This window comes from Chinchilla lanigera, unplaced genomic scaffold (assembly GCF_000276665.1).
Source record: "Chinchilla lanigera isolate Chin_1 unplaced genomic scaffold, ChiLan1.0 scaffold00009, whole genome shotgun sequence".
Classification (NCBI taxonomy): Eukaryota; Metazoa; Chordata; class Mammalia; order Rodentia; family Chinchillidae; genus Chinchilla; species Chinchilla lanigera.
The window spans coordinates 25,407,286-25,427,770 of record NW_004955410.1 but is presented as its reverse complement, the minus strand read 5'-3'; the positions used below and the strand labels follow the sequence as shown (position 1 = coordinate 25,427,770).

At 39.4% G+C, this 20,485-nt stretch overlaps 1 protein-coding gene across 2 annotated transcripts in view; it reads right to left on the bottom strand.

The window, feature by feature from the left end:
- Positions 1-20,485, bottom strand: part of Klhl7 (kelch-like family member 7) — a 70,778-nt gene that overhangs the window by 49,782 nt on the left and 511 nt on the right. Inside the window, exons 2-5 of one of the 2 annotated variants that reach the window (XM_013510654.1) lie at positions 13,094-13,150; positions 2,358-2,460; positions 1,570-1,663; positions 1,241-1,365 (exon numbers count right to left, since the gene is read on the bottom strand). In XM_013510654.1, coding sequence (XP_013366108.1) covers positions 1,241-1,365; positions 1,570-1,663; positions 2,358-2,460; positions 13,094-13,150 — 379 coding nt within the window. The remainder of the gene's footprint in view (positions 1-1,240; positions 1,366-1,569; positions 1,664-2,357; positions 2,461-13,093; positions 13,151-20,485) is intronic. The other variant, XM_005377390.2, reaches the window with a different exon arrangement.

Here is a 20,485-nt window from a genome sequence, read left to right as displayed (position 1 = left end):
CTGCAGGTTGTGGGTGTTGGGTATTGTGTCGCAGCAGCAAGAGTGCGACTAAGACATATGGGGATCTTTTCACTAAGCCGACCCAGTGCTACCTTTAAGAAATTCCATCAGTATGTTCAAATGTGTAGCTGTTCCCCTTCCTGCTCCATCTAGTCCAATTCCATTTCTGAATACCAGAACAAGTCTCATTTTTATTCTTTTGGCTGCCTAATTCTTTTCTGAAATTCTTTCCTTCCTTTTCACCTGCCTTCCAAGTTCTTTCTCTCTGTGCTCAAAAGTGAGTGTGTGCCCTGGATGAAGTACAGCATCAAAGCAGAGACGGTGGCTGGCAAAGTTCGCCAGTATTTCCAGGAGCCCTCGTCCAGCCTATGCCTTTGTGTCATCAACACTCAACTTGCTCTTGGGTAAAAAATCTTAGCCTTGACTAGATTCCCAGGCCTCTCTTATTCCCTTGATTCTACTTTTCTTTCCTTCTTGCTTTCCTAGGGTTCCAAGCTTCTTCCCTTTAAGCTTTGTAAGGGAAGGAAAATGTAATTATGAAGACCTGGATGTTCAGCTCCTGCCACTAAAGATCATCTCACAACGGAAAGAATATCACACTCCAGAAAATCCTGACAGACTTTCCTTGCTTCTCCCACCATCAAATAAAACATTACTTTATTAACAGCTTCAAAATTAAGAGGCATATCATCTCCTTGATTACCATCTTAATTTATAAGCAAGGACTTTTATGTTTGCTAGTACAAAACAGCATATTTCACAAAATGTGGAAAGGCAGCATAGTATAGCATCTAAATATTTGATTATGTGAATTCCAATCCCTGCTCTTTCATGTAGTAGAGGTACTATGTAACCTTAGGCAGGAACATACATGACCTCAGTTCTTTTAATCAGTAACAGACTTTAGTATATCATAAGTACTTGAATAAAAGTAAACATTCATGTTTATCATACATAATACCACCAATATATGCTATCTGTATTTCTCGTCCTTGACACATAAAAACTCATTTAAAAAGGCATTTTATATTTTGAAAAAATGTCGCTACAGTATTTACTGGGTTTGATACTGCCCAGAAAAATATATATTCCTTTAAGCTCCTCTTAAATGTTATTCCTAGAAAATGTTCTAGTGGACACTGTCTTTAAGGTTAAGTAAGGATACTTAACCCCATGCTTTAAAAAAAAAATAAACAATGAGGATTTAAAAAAAAAATACCAGAAATCTGATATTTCTTACCAAGACAATTGGAAGCATCAACTTGTTCTTTCAAAAAATCAACACACATTTTCTTCACAGGTTCAATCTGATACTGGTTTGCTGCATCTAACAAAGACTGAACATTGTTGCTATTCACAGAAATTCTGCAAATAAGTTAAAGTAAGTGTTAATGTCTCCAAATTTTTATTATTTAAAAAAATTACTGCACTCTCACATGGCACAGGACTCTCCCATTCCATCCTTACAGTTTTTTGTTCTGAAGAATCTGGAGCGCATCAATTTGTTACAATAATGCTTTGCTATTATAGCCCACTCCCCTAAAATAAAAACGCTTCTTCTAAACTTACCTAGCAGTGTAAGCAAATTCCACAAGCTGTTCAATAATATCAGGTTCAGCGTCTTTGAGTTCTACTTCAAAGGACTTTGATTCAAGCATGTTAGCTAAAATGAAGAGAAATGGAAATGGCATCAGAAGGACCCCACGTTTAACTGAGGAACCGGAATATCCAGGGCATGTTCAATATGTAGATGAGATCTAGTTTCCCCCTACAATGGGTTAGCCACATTCTTAAGCTGCTAGGAGCAAAATGGTGGAGCAAACCTACGAGAACACTGATAATCACAGAGTCATCTATCGCTTGCCAAGCTCTCATTCCTCCTAAACATTCTGGTGGGGAGCTAGAGCACCAAAGGGAAAACTGGAGGCAGATACATTATTTAATCTGATTAAGATCACAAAACTGTACTAGATAGAAGAACCAGGACTTGGACTTGTTCTTAATTCCAAATATAAAGTTCTTTCCACGACAATAGCTGTATTTCATCCTTCACCTTCTCCTTTTAGTATAACCTGCTAGATATACTGTCCTCAAATACATCTGCTCCTCTGCCTTTCTGACTGAGATTAAGAGGAAAAAGGAACCATGGGCATTGAAGTAGAAGCTACATTTTCACCGACAAAGGCACCGGGCCCTTAACACTAATGAAAGGACAGTTTTTTCCTTTGACCACATCACTTGACCACTTTATTGTTGTACAGCCTCAAGCTTTAAAAACTAGGAAGAACGACATATATTAGATTTCATCTAATTCTTACAGAGAAAAATAATGGCAGGTTTTACCTTCAGATACTTACTTGTGAACATTAAGTTAAAAAAATGACTGGCCGCAGCAAGGACAACACGATGAGCAGGTATTTTTCTCTCCTGGACCATGAGGATCACATCACACAATGTTTTCTAATGAAAAGAAAAAAGCATAAAATTAAAAGGGGCTCACTAGACCTACCTTAACAATGCATAAACAGGTGCTTACCAAATACCTTATCTATTTTCAACTGAAATCTATTCTTTTTCTAGCACAGAATTTATTTATATATATATATAAGATATATTCAGCCGGGCGTGGTGGCACATGCCTGTAATCCCAGCACTTGGGAGGCTGAGGCACGAGGGTTGTTCGGAGTTCGAGACCAGCCTGGGCTACAAAGTGAGCTCAAGGCCAGCCTGAACTGCATAGTGAGACCCTGTCTCAAAAAGACAAAAACCAAAAAAAAAAAAAAAAAAACCAAAAAAACCCCAAAATTTGACACTGAGCTTCCCAGGTGAAGAGGAAAAAAATTCCTCAGAATTAGAAAAAAAAAACCAAAAAAACCCCAAAATTTGACACTGAGCTTCCCAGGTGAAGAGGAAAAAAATTCCTCAGAATTAGCAAGAAAGAAGTTTACTAAATCTTTCCAGGAAGCCAGGATTTTTTTTTTCCTGATAAAAATCCCAAGGTATTTCTCATGGTGAATTTTTCTGAGGGAAATTAACTGGCATAATGTCAATGCCTTGACGGTTTTTCAAACACAGAAATCTGTTTTAATATGATTTTCCACAATTATCTATCCTTGATAAAATCCAGAACACAAACTGTACCTCCCAAGAAAGTAGCCTTCAGAGTTCAAACCTGAAATAAAACAGTGCAGATACACAAAGCAGATGAACTACACGTCCCTTCAGGAATCTTTCCTTAAATAACTCTTTTCTCAAACATACTCTGATAGAAGCTGGGTAGCAGCCAATTTTATATTTTGATTTCTGACCACAGTCAAAATGGTGTCACTGGAGGCTGCTGGAAGAAGGTAGATCTAGAGTAAACAATTAAAACGCTGGAAAAAATCAACTATTTTTTAAAAATTAGGATTTACTATAAGTTTTATAGCTGATCCTCAAGGAAAAATGAACGCCCTTTTCAAAAATCAAAATTTTAATTTCTTTTTTTTGTTTTTCTTCCGGTACCGGGAATCGAACTCATGACCTTGCACTTGCCAGGCAGGCTCTGTGCCGCTGAGCTAAATTCCCAGCCCCTCAATTTCTTAATGGAGTTAAACTAACAATGTATAGGTTAGGCAGCTACAGAAACTGGTGCTCACAATGTATTAAGGGCTCTTCTAGGTACTGGGAATATGAGTGTATCAATATACTCAAGAGTAAAACAAAAAACCTATTGCTACATATGTGAATAATGGCTTAGTGGCTTACAAAACATGGCTTTTACCAATTTTAAGTATTTTGCTAAAATACTTATATATTTCACTTAAATAGTTGCTATTTCTTTATTTTGTGAATAAAATCCAATTAAGATGGTACTACTAGAGTAAGAGAGGAAGGAGGCCCCAAGTAAGCCAAAAGATGCACAAAGTACCACTTTTACAGCTTATTTGAAGATTTTTAAAAAAATAAGATCTATAGTCAGGACAGTGATGGTGAACCTTTCAGAGCTTTCAATGATAACAGCGAGCTACAGCACACGTGGTGCAGATTTGCCACCACTGGGTTAGGAATTCACCACTGCATATAGAAATTATATGCAGAATGATAATAGCTAACAAGTATATGTAGATTTTGCTAGTAAAACCTCCAGATTATGTTGAGTTTTTAAACTTTTATTTCTTTTAAATTGGGAAAGGCTGCAGAGTAGCCTCTCAGATTATTTTGTTATATAGAACACCAAAAAATATCAAATAGCAAAACCAAGCTAACTATTTGGTTATCAGCGTCAAGTTGTTTAACAATGAGCCAGACTCAGGGAGGGTACAAGGGCAGCCGCTTGGAAAGGGAAAATGGATAGAATAATATGGAAATCACATCATACCACATCATAGAGCTCTATAAGAGAGCGATCTATAGTTATTGATGGGAACTTACAGAAAACAAGGGACTCAACCCAAAGAAAGCAAAAACATTTTCAAAACATACTCAGAAATCCGGAGTTTATAGGTTAAATGAACTTACATGCACTCAAGAATTTGGAGGAATGGGTATCATTACACGGCAACTGAATTTTGGTCTAGTATTAATCTGCAGCTAGATATTAATGTTGTGTGTGTGTGGAGGTGAAGTGGGAGGGGCTATGTGTCCAAATGGTACATTTATTTGCATATATGTACTAGAATTGACTAATAGCTTTCAACAAGAGATGAGACTGACACAGAAATAATGGCTCCCTCCTGCTCCTAATTAGCTAAGGAAGAAGTATATCCAGACAATGAGAAAAGACAAGAGACCTAGGTAAGTTGGAGACTATGACCCGAAAGAAGTTCTAGGTGAACTGAAGAATGAGAAACTTAAAAGAAACCCTAAGTTGTGAATAATACATGTTTACTGGTTAAACTTTTTCTTTAAAGAGAAAAAAGAGAAATAACAGTGAAACAGCGATTCAAACCAGGTTAGTAGGATAGTTACAATAATTATTATACTGCATATTGCTGTCCTCATAGTAGTTATTCAGAGTACAAGACAGAGGCATGATATCTCGTCTAAACAATACTAGCACAAACCTTTCCTTTCAGTGAACTAAGCAAAACTAATTGTGTAACTTTTAACTATCTTGTGTATGCTTATTTTTTCTCTCTTTCTTCCTTTCCCTACCACATTTTGTCTTTTCTTTTGAACAGTTTCTTCCCAATTCACAATTTCTATTGTACACTTTGGATCTTATTTACTTGTTCAGCTTCTCACACTAGCAAGACAATATGATAGTTACACATATGGGTCTGATTTATTTCACTTAGAGTATGGTCTCTACTGGTTGGACTTAAGCAAAATTACCTTGTAATTCATCTATTCATGTCTCCCTATATTTGTTATATCTTTGCATTTTTTGTATTCTCAGCTTTTGAATCTTTAGTCTCACAGATTTTATATGAGTGTTGTGGTTTGAATATCCCCTCCACTTCTGTTGAAATTCAATTGCTACTGTGATGGCATTAAGAGGTAGAAACTTCAAGACATGGCTAGATCATGAGAGCTCTCTCCTCTGAGTGGATTAGTGCTTGTGATGGCTAATCTTTGGCTGTCAACTTGATAGACCTGAGAGATGCCTAAGAGATTAGTAAAGCACACTTTTAAACGTCTGGGTGTGTCATGGATACTCCTTAAAGACTGTATCTACTCTCTGGCCTCTTTTTCTCTAGCTCTTCTGCTGTTCTCTGCTCCCAAATGCAGTAAGTTGAGGAACATTCTGCCCTTGATGTGTGGAGCTCAAATCTTGCCACCATGTGCCCCAGATGCCAGACATGGAGTACAGGGCTAAATATTTGTCCTGCTGAGTTTCAGTCTTGCTTTGGTCTCATTCTTTTCTATCTTTCTAGTTTTTCTTTTGGAATGGAAATGCTTACCCTGTGCCACTGTATCCTGGGCACAGGGTAACATGTAACTTGCTTTTTGATTTTTACAGGGGCCCACAGCTAAAAGTTTGCCTGGAGTGTAAGAGGGGACTTTGGTCTAGGATTTTTGAGACTTTATGGAAAAAATTCATGCTTTTGTTGGTATGTAGGATAATTACATTGTGTTAGGTAGAATTATTACCCTGTTATTTTCTCTATTTGGACATTAAGTAGGGTTTAAAGAGATGTATTGGGTGTCAAGTTGACAAAGAGTAGACCTGTGATGAGTAATCTTGAGTAGGAACTTCATTGGCTTGAGAGGTGCCTTCGAGACGAGTAAAGCACACTGCTAAGTATGTCCAGGTATCACGGGGATATGACCTTGGGAACTATATCTATTCCCTGGTCCTCTCCTCTTTGTCTCTTACTCTGCTCTCTGCTTCCCAGATGCCATGAGCTGAGGAACTTTTATCCACCACATCCTTTCACCATGTTCCTGCCTTGGAGCCAGCCAACTAGGAACTGGAACTTCTGAAACCGTGAGCCAAAAACAAACCACTCCTTTATGTTGTATATCTCGGGTATTTTTTCCTAGCAAAGGAAAGTTAAAATACTGTTGTAGCAGGAGTTAGTTACTATGGAAGTGGTTTCCTCAGAAAAAGAATGAGTTTGGCTAAATCTTCTGTCTTGCATGCCTCCTGCCTTTCTGCCTTTCACCATGAGATAATACAATAAAAAAGACCTGGACTTCCTGCCTGCAGAACCATGAACCAAATAAATTTCTATTGTTTATAAACTACCCAGTCTGAGGTATTCTGGTACAGTAGTAGAAAACAGACTAAGACAGTGACTTACTCAATAATTTTTAGTAGGATTTAAGTTTATCCCTTCATATTTATCTGATAACATGTTCATCTTATACCATATTTTTTAATGCTATTTATTATGCTTCATTTTTGCCTTTTTTTTTTAACTGCCAGCTAGTTGCTATTTTTAATCACATTTTAATTTTTTTCTTTTATGAATTTGCACATTTGTCAAACATTTGCTAATGGAATCCAGAAGGTCATTAGTCAAATATTATTCCAAGAATGCAAGAATTCAAGAACAATGATTCTGTTACTGTCAAAAGATGTCAAAAGGGTGTATGATAAAATTAAAAATTCATTTCCTGATGAAACAAGGTATATACACCATTGTCACTAGAATCATTCAACTTTGTTCTAGTAATTTTAGCCAAATAAATTAGTAAGACAATAAACACAAATCAACTTACCACTGTAGAACATGAAAAGTCAGTAAGACAGCCAAATACAAGATAAATACTATAAGGCAATTTACTAACCTATATTGATTAATAAATCATAAACACAAATGAGAAAAAAAAAACTCCAAGTTATAACTGAAACAAAATATCTATCAAGAAATAGCTGGGCATGGTGGTACATGCCTGTAATCCCAGCACGTGGGAGGTTGAGGCAGAAGGATTCCCGTAAATTCAAGGCCAGCCTGAATGACATAGTAAGACCCTGTCTTAATCAAAAAAAGAAAAAAACCTAAGAAATGTGAGGACTTTTCATTAAGCAATAATAAAGATACCATTTCAAAAAAATGGTGAGAAGGTAGAACACATAGGATATTTAGGGCAGTGAACTATCTATCCTGTACTACACTGTAATCATGGCTATATATTATCAAACAAGTGTCAAAATTCACAACATGTACAAAGAATAAACCCTAATGTAAACTGCAGACTTTAGTTAATAACTATGTAATAATAAAGTCAGCTTTAACATTAACGCAAGATAATAAGGGCATAACCATGGGCAAAGTGAAGGAGTAAATGTAAACAGTACTTCCTGTTGAATTTTTCTATAAACCTAGAACTGCTCTAAAATGTCTTATTAATTTTTAAACATGTGGTAGATCAGATAATTGAAAAACTGGCATCAAGATAACCATGTAGGGAAAACATTAGATCCTTCACTCATAATGTACTCCTTCCCCCTCTGGGAAGGTAAGCACTAGGAAGGAAGTTTCGGCATTTTTCTCCACATGTGACTACAGGATGGGCAAGAGTGCGACAGAGATCACCAAACACACAGCTAGGCCTCCTTTCTGGAAGCTAGTCCCAAAACCGGACACAAGCCTGTTTGGGTGGTCTCACCCCTCTGGTAAGTGATTCTGTTCACTGGCTGCTACGCCTCAACCTGGGTGGGTAAGTTTAGTTTAAGGGACAAAGAACAGGGAGCCCAATTTTATGCTCAGGTAAAAGCTATGCAGTCTGTCTTCAACATTAATTTACCTGTCTCCTTTGATTGCTTCTCCGTTGTTCAGGACCAGAAGTGGAGAAGAGCCCCTTAAATCCATTCGCACAGGCACAGAATGGATCACAGAAAAAGAAACTTTGGTGCGTTGTGTTGGTGCTTGCATTCTTTGGGGGCTTTTCAGGAAGCAGTCTTTGATTCTAGGAAAGGCTCACCTCAAAAGAGCTGGGCATTTTAGGCATCTGCTGATGCAATAATCTTTTATCCTTTATCACATTTGCCAGGTTGGACTGCTGAAAGCAGCTGCTAGGTCCATATGAAAACATAGGAAGCTCCAGTGTTTAATGATATACACTGTCGTTAATAGAAGGCACACATTCAATGGCCCCAAATTTCACTCTTCATCCCATCTCAAGGAGGAAACTATACAATGATTAACCTGTGGACTTATGTGGTTTGTCAACAAGGTTCTACACTCAGTTCCTCCCGGTGTGATTTCATGTTGGCCCTGGCTATACATCCCTGAGCAGACTGTAGAGTCAACCACAATTAGATGATGGGCTTAAATCACTGGAAAGATAAAGAAAAATGGAGTCCTTACTATGGGGTAAATAATGTTTTTGGATTACTAGAAAAGTCTCAGTAAAGCCTTAATAACTCAGAAAAATACAATGCCTCTCTAGGAATCACGTCTGTTCAAAAAGTAAAGAAAAACAGGATTAGACTTAAATAAAAACACCTCAGTGGCTAAGTGGGAAAATGAAAAAACCAACCAACCAACCAACCAACCAAAGAACCCAGACAACGAGATTAAGCTAGAGGAAAGGGAAGATTTCCAAGGAAAACTAAAAAAGTTAGGCCAAATGGTACTGGAAGGAAAAGGAAATTCACATTAGCATGCTAACCCTAACCCTAACCCGCCCTTTAAGTAAGTGATAGAACTAAGGAAAAACAAGCTATTTTGTTGTTTATTCAAGGACAGTAATAGAGGCCAAAGAAAAATTGAGAGAAAGAATTCTGGAGTATATGAAAATAGTCATCTCAGAGCCTGCAAGGTATTCTTATCTAAGCAATGTCAACTTTGTATGAGGTAGAAAGAAAAAGATCCACCTTAAGCAGGTTAACAAGTCAGTTGGGGCTACCTGAAAGAGAAGAAGACACTAGAGACATAAACCATTTTGACATAAGTAGGTAAGGGGGATGTGTCTGCTGCCACTGGAAATAAACACTGAAGAAAGGCAAGGTTTTGAGGAACACACTGAAAAGGGCATATTGGCACCTATGGAACCACAAGCCTTAAAGGAATCTGTTGTGGGTTGTTCTCCAGCTGAGGCAAAGGGAAATGAAAAGAAGAAAGACTCTAAGAAGTAGGACTCATAGATAAGAGAAATTTCACTATAAGATAGGATCATGAGGATACACACAGGTGCAGGACAGTCAGGAAGGGCAGAACTGCCTACTACAAATGTGGAACACTCTTCTCTTAAGTGGGAGGGAAGGTTCTATCACTAGCCAGAGCTCAGTCCTTCAGTACACAATTGCCAAGAACACGGGGTTCAAAAGAGAAATTAAGCTTTAAACGTGCAAGAGAGACAACAGGAAAAGAAAGAAAACACTAGGGATCTCAATAGCTGAGTCTACCACCAAAGAAAATTTCTAACATTTGCCCAAGAGAAAGAACGTGTCATATGCTAGAAAAGCACCACTACACATAGATAAAATTCTCTTCTAAAGGTCCTGAGTGCCCCAATTAGCGTCTTGATTCCTCCCAGCTGAGTTTAGTCTGAAGCTTACAGATAGCCAACACAGACTAGTGGCCTGTCTAAGCATAAAAGTTTGCTTTTCTCATGCTTTCTTTGAAAACCATTTTCCCTAGAAACCGAAGTTCTTGTTCTGTTTTTGGCTGGGAAAAATAAGGTGAGCCAAATTGTATAACAATCTGTTGGCAGTACAGTAGAGAGATGGGAGGTTTGCTTGTATCATTTCAGCTTTGCGGAGGCGGAGGTGACACTGTGCTAATTATAAGAGTTCCAGGGACTGGAACTGAAAACTTTCACACAGAAAAACTGTGGCGCCAACCACCTTGAAATTGGAGACATCTGGCTTTGGACTTGTCACACTAACTAAATCCATGCCAGTGACAGACAGCTCAGTCAGGGGCTGAGAAGGAGCTACCTTGATTGTACTCAAGCAATTAACCCAGTGCCTTCTGGGAGTTTAAGAAACCAGGAAGAGCAAGCATTTGGAATTCAATTGCCTGTTTTCTCATCATTTTTATTAGTCCACGCTTGCAGTACATAATGTTTACATTCCTTGTGCGGAGCTGGTACAGGCACACAACACATCGTAATTATTTCTCTTTACCCCGCTCCCTCCCTCCTGCCATCTCTTGCTCCCCTTTGCATTTGAGGCAGATCCATCTCCCTACTTCGCTTTTAACTGAGACAGGGAGAGGGAATGAGAATGAGAGGAAATGGATGAAAATGAACATAGAACATAGCTATGGGAAATTAATGACTAATGCCAAGGCTCAAACGGTAAAATCTGGGGGGTTAGTGTAGAATTACAGGGAGTGTTTTAAGCTGTCATTTGGTTTAGGGCAGAACATCATGGGAGCTATGGATGACACTAAAAATTCTTAGTTGGGAAATGGAAGTGAACTTCCAGTCTGTAAGTTTCTCAAGGCACGGCATTAACTTAATTCCAAAGTTATGGCATTAACTACCCATTTCAAAACTTTCTGGCATAACTTAAATAACTTAACTAAACTAGTCTGTGGAGGGAACACAAAATAAGTTACTTGTAGAGGAAAGTACCTGCACTAAACATTTAAGATAGAACAAAGCATTTCCTCTGCTAGTAAGAAAAAAGAAGACCCACAAGATGAGGCAAATGCAGAAATAAAACACAGCTATTTGGTCTGACTAATTTGTGTTGGGGGTTTTGGATTGATCTTTGGTGTCTGATTTCCACCATTCAGCCCTCTAAGATTCTCAACCCAGAGAGTTTATATAAGGATCAACAGTCAAATGATACAATAACACACATTACTATACTAACTTATGAGCAAAAACTTTGTAATCCCTTGTATGCACTGCTTCTCTATGAAACAAAGTTGGAAGGTGAGAACTTGAGAAATTCTTTGCTTGAGAAAGTGATGTGGGCGGTAGCCCTTTTAATCACCCTTGCATGTCACCATGATCGAAGTTTTGGAATACACGTATTCATGTATCCTACAGAGGAGAGAAAGAGAAGGCTGGGTGCCAAACCTAGCTGATAAGAGTCTATCTACCTTAACTGTCCTGCTTAGCAGAGGGAGACCTTAGGAAGAACACAGTTCTTATCAGAGTAACTTTACTATTAATAAAAACAGCAACGTCTAATTCTGACTTATATTGACCCTCTCTCAGTGGGCAGTTAGAAAGAAAGGGAGATATTAGCGCATAGTACCTCATTTTTTTGTTCTTTGAGACAGGGTCTGGCTTTGTAGTGTAAGCTGCCTTGAACTCACTACGTAGGCCAGGTTAGCCTGAAACTCGTGGTGATCCTCCTGCATCACCCTCCCAAGTGCTGGGATTACAGGCATGTGCCACCATGCCTAGCCTTATTGTCTTTCTTTTGGATGAAGGGAAGATTAAAAAAAAAAATGTTCTCCTCTTTCAATTCTGTCAGCTCTTTTACCTCTGCCCCCAACATCACATACAAGCAGACACACATAAGTTTCCTTCTAGGCAAAAGCCTTTAACATCAATTTTTCAAACTTCTTTAAGCGGCAAAATCCATTCTCAAATGATTTAATGTCATATAATTTATACAGTAGTGGTAAATCTTTTTTTTCCTTTTTTGAGGCAGGGTCTTACTATTCACTTCAGGCTGGCCTTGAACTCACTTTGTAGCTCAGGCTGGCCTGGAATACGCAGTGATCCTCCTACCACAGCCTCCCATGTGCTGGGATTACAGGCATGCACCACTATGCCAGGCAGTAATGGTAAATCTTTTGAATAGATCTTTTCTTCATTGACATTGTGGCTACTGCCATCACTACCTCAGTATACCGGACTATCACCTTTCACTGGACCACCACACAACTTTCTACTGGTCTGCCAGCAACCCCTCAAAGAGCTCTCATTCACTTGCCACAGAGCAGAAAACCATCTTTTTCAAAAGAAAACAAACATCATCCACCTGTCCCCTCAAATACACAGAGTTTACAATAACGGAAAACACTCTAGCTTGACTTATAAAGAAATACTCTTGCTACATCACCAATTTCATCTTGTACCATCTTCCCTTGTTAAGCTCTATGCCAGTTACACTGGCCTTTAATAAATGTGTGGTCCTTATATAATAATGTAGGTCTCTGCATATACTGTTTCCTCTACATGGAAGCTCTTCCCTCTTCTTTTTGCCTAGCTGACCTACTCTTATGTCAGCTCTTAATCACCAGTTCTTCAAGAGACCTTTCCTTATGGTCAAGTCACCTATCCACATGCCTTCACTATACCTTAAAATCCGAAGTACTGCATTTTTACATTTATTTTTATCATTGCCTAACTAATGTCTCACTCTCCTAGACTATAAACTACAGAAGAATAGGGCTTGTTAGGTTTTGCTTACTGTTGCTCTTCTGGAATCTAGTAAAATGCCTAGTACACAGTGGGTTCTCAAGTATTTCATTTGAAGGAATGAATTTTTTTTTTTTTTGGCGGGGGGGTGGTTTCTGGTACTGGGAACCGAACTCATGACCTTGTGCTTGCCAGGCAGGTGCTATGCCACTGAGCTAAATCCCCAGCCCCCTGAAGGAATGAATTTGAAAGACAAATAAACACAGGGCAGTAAGTAAATGGTAAGGAAAGGCAGTGAACTTACCCAACTGTCTTAGTTACTTTTTTTGTTACTGAGACAAAATACCCAACACCCAAAGTTAAAGGAGGAAAGGTTTATTTGGCTCACAGTTTGTAGAGGTTTCAGTTGGCTGGCTCCAAGGCAGGGTGGTATAGCAGAGAGGCACTGTAGAGGAAAAATAGTTCATGGCAGGCAGCAAGCAGCAAACAACAAGTCAAGACTCTTTCTGTCCCATATGTCTTATCCAGGCTACCCACCCTTAGGGCGGGTAGCACTCATACTCCGTTCGGGGTAGCCTTAATCCTAGCATCAAACCATGAATCAATCCCAGCATCACTTCCTTGATCCCAGCAGCACACCCTGGATCCAGCCACCTCTGAAAGTCCCCACGTATAACCGCATGAGGCTTTGGGGGACATCTAGACACAAACCATAACACTAAGTTTTGGTTTTAAATGAGGGAAGAGTTATTATTTAGAGGAGACTATTAAAAATAAGAATGAGTGGTTTAGACAAAAAAAAAAAAAAAAAAAAAAGTAGCCCCAAAGGCACATGGTATTTAGAAGCCGGGCTTTGGGAAGGTGACTGGATCATGGGGCAATAACCACACCAATGGATTGATCTAGATGAAGCCAGTGCAGTGGCACATGGCTATAATTTTAGCACGCAGGGAGCCTGAGGTAGGAGGATTACAAGTTCCAACCAAGCCTAGGCAACTTAGTGAAACCCTGTCTCAAAAATAAAAAAATGAATAAATAAAAAGGGTAGGGTACATAGATTAGTGTGAGGGCCCCCTGGGTTCAATCACCAGTAGTTCAAAAAGAAAAAGAAAAAAACAAACAAACCCTGTTTACATCCATATATACGTGTCTATATCTATATAGCTCCATCCATCCACTGATGCGTTCATAGCTAAATGTGCTGTTAGGAAGTGGGACCTGGCTGGAGGAAGTAGATCCGAAGGCGTATACCTGACTATAGGCACGACCTGGAAGAATATATCCTTATGCCTGGTCCACCCTCTGTACGGCTCTTCCTTATTTTCTTGGGAGTTTCCTGGATGGTATGAGGTGAGGCAGCTTTCCTCTGCTATGCCCAGCTGACTGTTGACTGAAACCTCTGAAAGTGAGTCAAAACACATCTTTCCCCCTTCAAGTTGTGTATGTTAGCTATTTAGTCCTAGCCAAAGTAAGCTGACTAATATAGGTGGGTAGGTTTATTGGTTGGCTAAAATATGCTGAAACTGATAGGTTAAAACATGTTAAATGTTCACAAGAATCTAGGAGAGAAAGAGAAATTAAAGATGCTAAACAAAGACGGAACATCCAACAGTCCATCTCTTCTGAAAAAGTTAGTGCTAAGAAAGCAAAACCTGATCTTTTGGACTCACTGTAGACATAAAAAGAGGCAGTTTCTCCACTGTAGCAAAATTAGAAGAGCCAAAGTGTTAAAAAAAAAAAAAAAAAAAAAAAAAGAATCACAGATTAGGTGGTGGAAAGAAACAAGTAACACAGTTCCAGAGTAATGGCTTCTATGTATCCATGTCAAGAGAGGTGGTCTGACAAAAGAGAGGGTCTGGAGAAGGTACTCAAGTTAGAGAAAAACAATATAATAAATAAGTTAGGTTGCCTATGAGCATGAACTGCCCAACTGCAGCTCGCTGTTACAGTTGATACATTGTGTCAACCTGGGAAGTTTAGAAGGTGAACTACCGGATTCAGCAGGGTCAGGGTGCTTACTTTGTATTCATCCTGAGCCTGTGCAAGAGGAGGGCATGGAGATTAGGCGAGTGCTACAGGCCTCCTGGGTGGGGTAGCCTGCTTACAATATAAGGGAGGGAAAAAGGCTTGCTCTTCTCTGCCATTCCCCCCTTTTGCTCTTGTTGCTTTGCTATCTTTCGTTGCCATGAACTGTTGCCCTCTGCCTCAGAGCCAGCCAAGTATGGACTGAAACCTCCACAAACTGTAAGCTAGATAAACCTTTCCTTCCTTAATTTGGGGGTTAGTTATTTTTTCTCAGCAATGAGAGAAACGTAACCAAGACAGTGGCCAAGGATTTACCAGGCCAATAATGACAGAACAATAATGGAACATTTTCCAGCTATGCTTGGAAATTTGGCACAAAAAAGGTGAATAGTTATTAATGCTAAAGTTCTGCCAGATGGACATGAAAAAAGGATAGAAGGTCAAGAAAGCTTGGATCTTGGAAAAACTGTGATGAGAAGACCAAGAGTGCCTAACCTAGATAGACAAAAAGAGAAGAGAGTTAAGAACAGAAAGGTTCTATGCTGTTGGTGGAAATGTAAGCTACTACAGCCACAATGGAAACAATATAGAGAGTCCTCAAAAAACTAAAACTAGACGTTCTATTTGACTCAGCTATTCCCTTTCCTGGTATCTTCCCAAAAGAGTTAAAGTCATCATATTACAGTGTACATGCACACCCATGTTTCTAGCAGCACAATTCTTAAGGGCTAAACCCTGGAAGACGAATGAGAAAAGAAAATGTGGTGCTTATACACAATGGAGTACTGCTCTGCCATAAAGATAACTGCAAGAAAATGGATGCACCAAGACCTCAATATTAAGTGAAATAAATCAGACATACAAGCTTGAATATCACGTGGGTTTTTTTTTTTTTTTATATGAGAAACCCAAAATATAAAGAGTAAAATAAAAGATTATAGGAAGTAGGGAGATAGATCTTCACAAATGAGAAGGAGATTAAGAGATGTGGGGAGTGGAGGAAAAGAGGATGAAAAACAGATGTGTTATGTATGCATACCACCCCCACACCGAACACATTATGTAACGCAAACATGTACTAATAGAAAATGAAAACTGAAAAAAACTAGGAAGGTGTCATAACGTTAAGTGAAATAAATGAGACACACAAGCTAAAAATATCGTGTGGTTTCTTATGAGAAACCTAAAGTAAAAACAAAATAAAAAAATAAAAATAGATAATAGGATACAGGGAGATAGATCTTTGCAGATGGAAAAGGGATCAAGAGATGAAGGGATAAGTAGAGGAAGGAAAGGGGATGAAAAAAAGATAAGCTGAATGTAACCATTAAGTATGAAAATGTATACTTCAGAACAGGGAGGCCTGGGTGATGGGAGTTGCCAATGGGGGAATGCGAATTAAACAACACAAAGGTATAAATACTTTGTGGAGTAACTGGTACAGAGTAAGTGCTCAAGAAATGTTATTGTTATTTAGAGTTTAACTCTGAAGGTTCAGTTTATCACAAGAGACCCAAAAGATAATGATATGTTGTAATTTACAGTCTTGGACAGATAAGTGTGCAGACCCAAAATCATTTTAGCTACCAAATAAGCCCATCTGACTATACAGCCTATTTAATCATCAATCACCTTTGTGGTCCTTTTATAATTCTCAATTCAGGCTTTAACATAGCTTTTAAATTCTAATTAAGTCTTGCCCGGTGTGGGGGCACACACGCCTGTAATCCAGCACTTGGGTGGCTCAGGCAGGAGGATCATGAGTTCAAGGCCAACCTGAACTACATGGTAAGACCTTGTCTCAAAAACAAAAATAATATAAAAATTCCAATTATGCCTTTACTCATTTAATGCGGAGAGACTGTGAACTATACTGGTACTCACGAAGGTCTGAAAACATGCCCCTCAAATGTTAAGGGACAACTGGATTCATTAACACAAAAGAAGGGTACAGCATCTGCATAATAAAGTATTGACTATGATCCAGCCCTGTCTCACAGAGCCTCTCTAGGATATCAGAGAATAGTATTCATCCAAACAAAAAGTTAGGGAAACAGTTGGGTGGGGAAACACATGCCTGTAACCCCAGCACTCTGAAAGGTGGAGGCAGAAGGATTACAAGTTTGTGCCACTTGGGCAATTTAGTGATATTCTGTTTCATAGTAAAAAACAAACAAACAAAAAAATTAAAAACAGCCTGGGGCTAGAAGTGAAGGCCTGGGTTCAATACCCAGTACAGAAAGAAAAAAGAAAGAAGTGCAAGACTATACTGTACGATTTCACTTCTGTTTATTTACAAACATGAATCCATGGCAATAGAATAGTAGTTACTGTAAGAGGGCGGTGACTCAGAAGGGCTGGATGGGGGTCCTCTTGTATACTGGTCATGTTCTCTTCCTATTGTTCACTGTTTAATAATCCATTGAGCTAACATGTATTCTATACTTCACTGAAAAGCTTACTTAAAAACAAAAGGCAATAGTATCTCAGAGCCCTACTAGTAGATACCATGAGCAACGCTCACTCTCCTGAGACGAAAAAAAATGTATGAACAAAGTTATTAGAATTAAATGGTGGCAGGTATATCCAAGGGATATTGCAACAATTTCATCCCTTTATGAATCTAGTGATAGAAGAAAGCGTGGAGATGGCAAGTTGGGGCAACAGAATATGGGCATGGTGGTAATACAGTATGTGGAAGCAGTATCATCATGATAGAAGCCTTGGAATGAGTTTATGCAATGGCTGTTCAGCAAAGAAATTCACGTTCCCTTCTCCAAAAAGGCTGTTTCCCTATGCTATAAAAATCAATCATTTACATTTTCATACTAAACCTTTTACTTAATAAACTTTTGTAGTAGTCCTCTCCACGCACCTCACCCCCTAGGCTAAAAAATGACAAAAAGGATGCAGGAAAAAGCTCCACAAAAGCTAAAGCTAGCTGGATGTGCTGCACATGTCTGTAATCCCAGCACTTGGGAAGATGGGGCAGATGGGGCAGGAGGATTACTGCGAGTTTGAGGTCAGCCTGGACTACAAAGGTAAGACCCTGTCTCAAAATAACAAAAACAAAAAGCTAAACCTGGTGGCTCTGCAAAACCTATTCTTTGCCTCTGTACAGAACTGCTCACCACACTACTGCTATGGTCTGGATTAGTTTGTCCTCACTAAAAGTCATGTTCAAACTCATATACACTGGCAATTAAATTTAGCTCAAGAGGTAATTAGGTTATGGGGGCTCCACCTTCATGAAGGATTAATGTACTTCCCACAGAGTGGTTTAATTAACCTGACTGGGTTACTGTAAAGTGAGCCTGGCATCTCCCTCAGTCTTTTACTTGCTCTATCTCTCTCACACACAAGGCTCTCTTCTGTACCCTTTATTCCCTTCCGGCTTTCACGGAGCAGCATGTGGCCCTCATCAGAGGACACACAGATGCTAGCCATGCTCTTGAATCTCCAGAATAAGGACACTAATAAGCCTCTTTTCTTTATAAATTGCTCAACCTTGAGTATTTATTATAGCAAACTAAAATGGACTAAAACAACCAGGAGAGATGAAATAACCTAAATCATGTTATCTAAGATCACAGAATAAATCAGTGGTAGGGCAGAGACTGGAATTGAGGTATGCTAATTTCAAAGTAATCTCAAATTCTTGAAGGAATATTTCTGAGTGTATGTGGAGGGTCCCAGGCATTCATTATCCTGATCTCCAATACAATGAAATTATAAGGGGAAGCAAAAATAGTCATAAAATAGGGCTGGACATAGTGGCATACACTTGTAATCCCAGCACTCAGGATGCTGAGGCAGGAGGATTGCTGTGAGTTCCATCCCAGCCTGGACTACAAAGTGAGCTTAAGGCCAGCCTGAACTGCATTGTAAAAACCTGTCTCAAAAAGACACCTCCCCTCAAAAAAAGTCATAAAACAAAATATTTACTAAAAATAAGAACACTTAAAAATTGGTGCTCACTCAAACATTCCTCCTCTGGCTCAGACCAGTTTCTGTTTTTGCCAATTCCCATCAACTTCCCCTGTCATTCTTGGTGATGTCTTTCCTCTATTATAATGTTAGACAGAATAATAAAGTATAAACAATGTAAATCATCTGCAAATGAAACTGTGTATCTTAGGAAAGATGTAGAATTCCAGAAGCTGATACAAGTGTGACTGGAGAATAATTTAAATCATATTCAAAGCCAGCAATAAAAGGAAAACCTGACAGGTTAAGGTCAGTTAAACATTATGGCAGAGATCCCTGGTCGCTCATCAAAGACCGCTTCCCCCTTCCTACTCAGTAACACACTCTTCGTTTTTCAATAACTGTAATTTAGTAATTGTATTAATGTTACTATGCTGTAAAGTTAAGTCTAAAAAATGTACATAGGTGAATCAATTTTTAAAAGCAGAGAGCTAAACATACAGTTTCAGACAATTTTCTCCTCTTGAAGTAAACAGCTGATGCTGTAAACCAGCTGCATCCTATCCATTTAAGGAATGAGGTAATGCTTTACAATGTTACAGTCCAAAATGAAAATACATAGGCTTAGGTGAGTGGGAGAGGCCTCGACAAGTCTGAGCAGTGGTGAACTGTTAACTACCATTAGACGCAGACATTAGTTAAATCATCAGCAATTTGAAGTCAGTGATACTGTAAGTACAAAAAGGTTAAAAGAAAGAACACGAATAGGAGAAGAAACACACAGAAGTTAAGTTACATAAAATAATTCAGCCATTAACAGCTATTTAAGTGCCAAGGCTGGGATAGATTTGAAGCCATTCCGGTAGCATCCACTGTCCTGATGCACTGGTGCACCGTGCCAGGAGCCGGTGAACAAAGACAAGATCCCTGCCATCGGGGTTTGCTTAAAGAAATCTGGAGTTACCATCTTCATAAAAAGACCATAAATTCCTCTACTGTAGTCCACACTCCCAGCAGAAACGCTAGATAAGCAAGCTAGGTTTTGCATACATCTTTTATCCTCTTGGAAAACAGGACCACAGCCAACAAAACAGGAACATTCACACCACCTCCTATTATGAACATTTTCTACTAAGTAGAGCTCACAGAATCAAAAAGTAACCAAGCGGCTTTCCTGTTTATTGATATATTAAATGTTACGGAATTTTAAAAATAAATAAAACCTATCTACCATCTCCAACGTTAAAATCCGTTCTTCTCATAACCCACCTTTCGCCGACGTGCTGCAGACTTGCCTGAACCCACCACACATCAAAGACAGAACAAAGAAATCCTCTTAACAACAGGGGCGCGCAGCGTCCTTAGAAGACAGCAATGGTATTTATCAAAGACTGTTCTTGCTTTAAACTAACAGGTACAGGAGGATTTGTCTTCAACGAGCTCCACCTGGGTAACACGAGGATCGGCGGGTGGCTTATTTAAAAGCAGCTGGTCTCAGGCCAGCAACACTTCTCCCTTTGGGAGCTGGGGACTGGGCCGTGCCAATGGGCTTCCTCGCACAAGCTCTCACGACACCTTAAAGCGCTCGCCCATGAAAGGCTCCCGGCCTCACAAAGAGATAACTAGGGCAGAGCTTGTTACACAACCGCCGCCCGACGCTGACGGCCAGCACGACGGGTCCCCCGGGAGTCCTGGAAACCGCATCACCGGGGGACAAGGAGGCACTCCGGTTACTCGAGCGTTGTCGGCCGCGACCCTCGGCGAGCAGATGGGCAGCTCGCAGAGGTGCAAGGCGGGCGAGGCCGCGGCAGGAGGAGGGTCGCGCCCG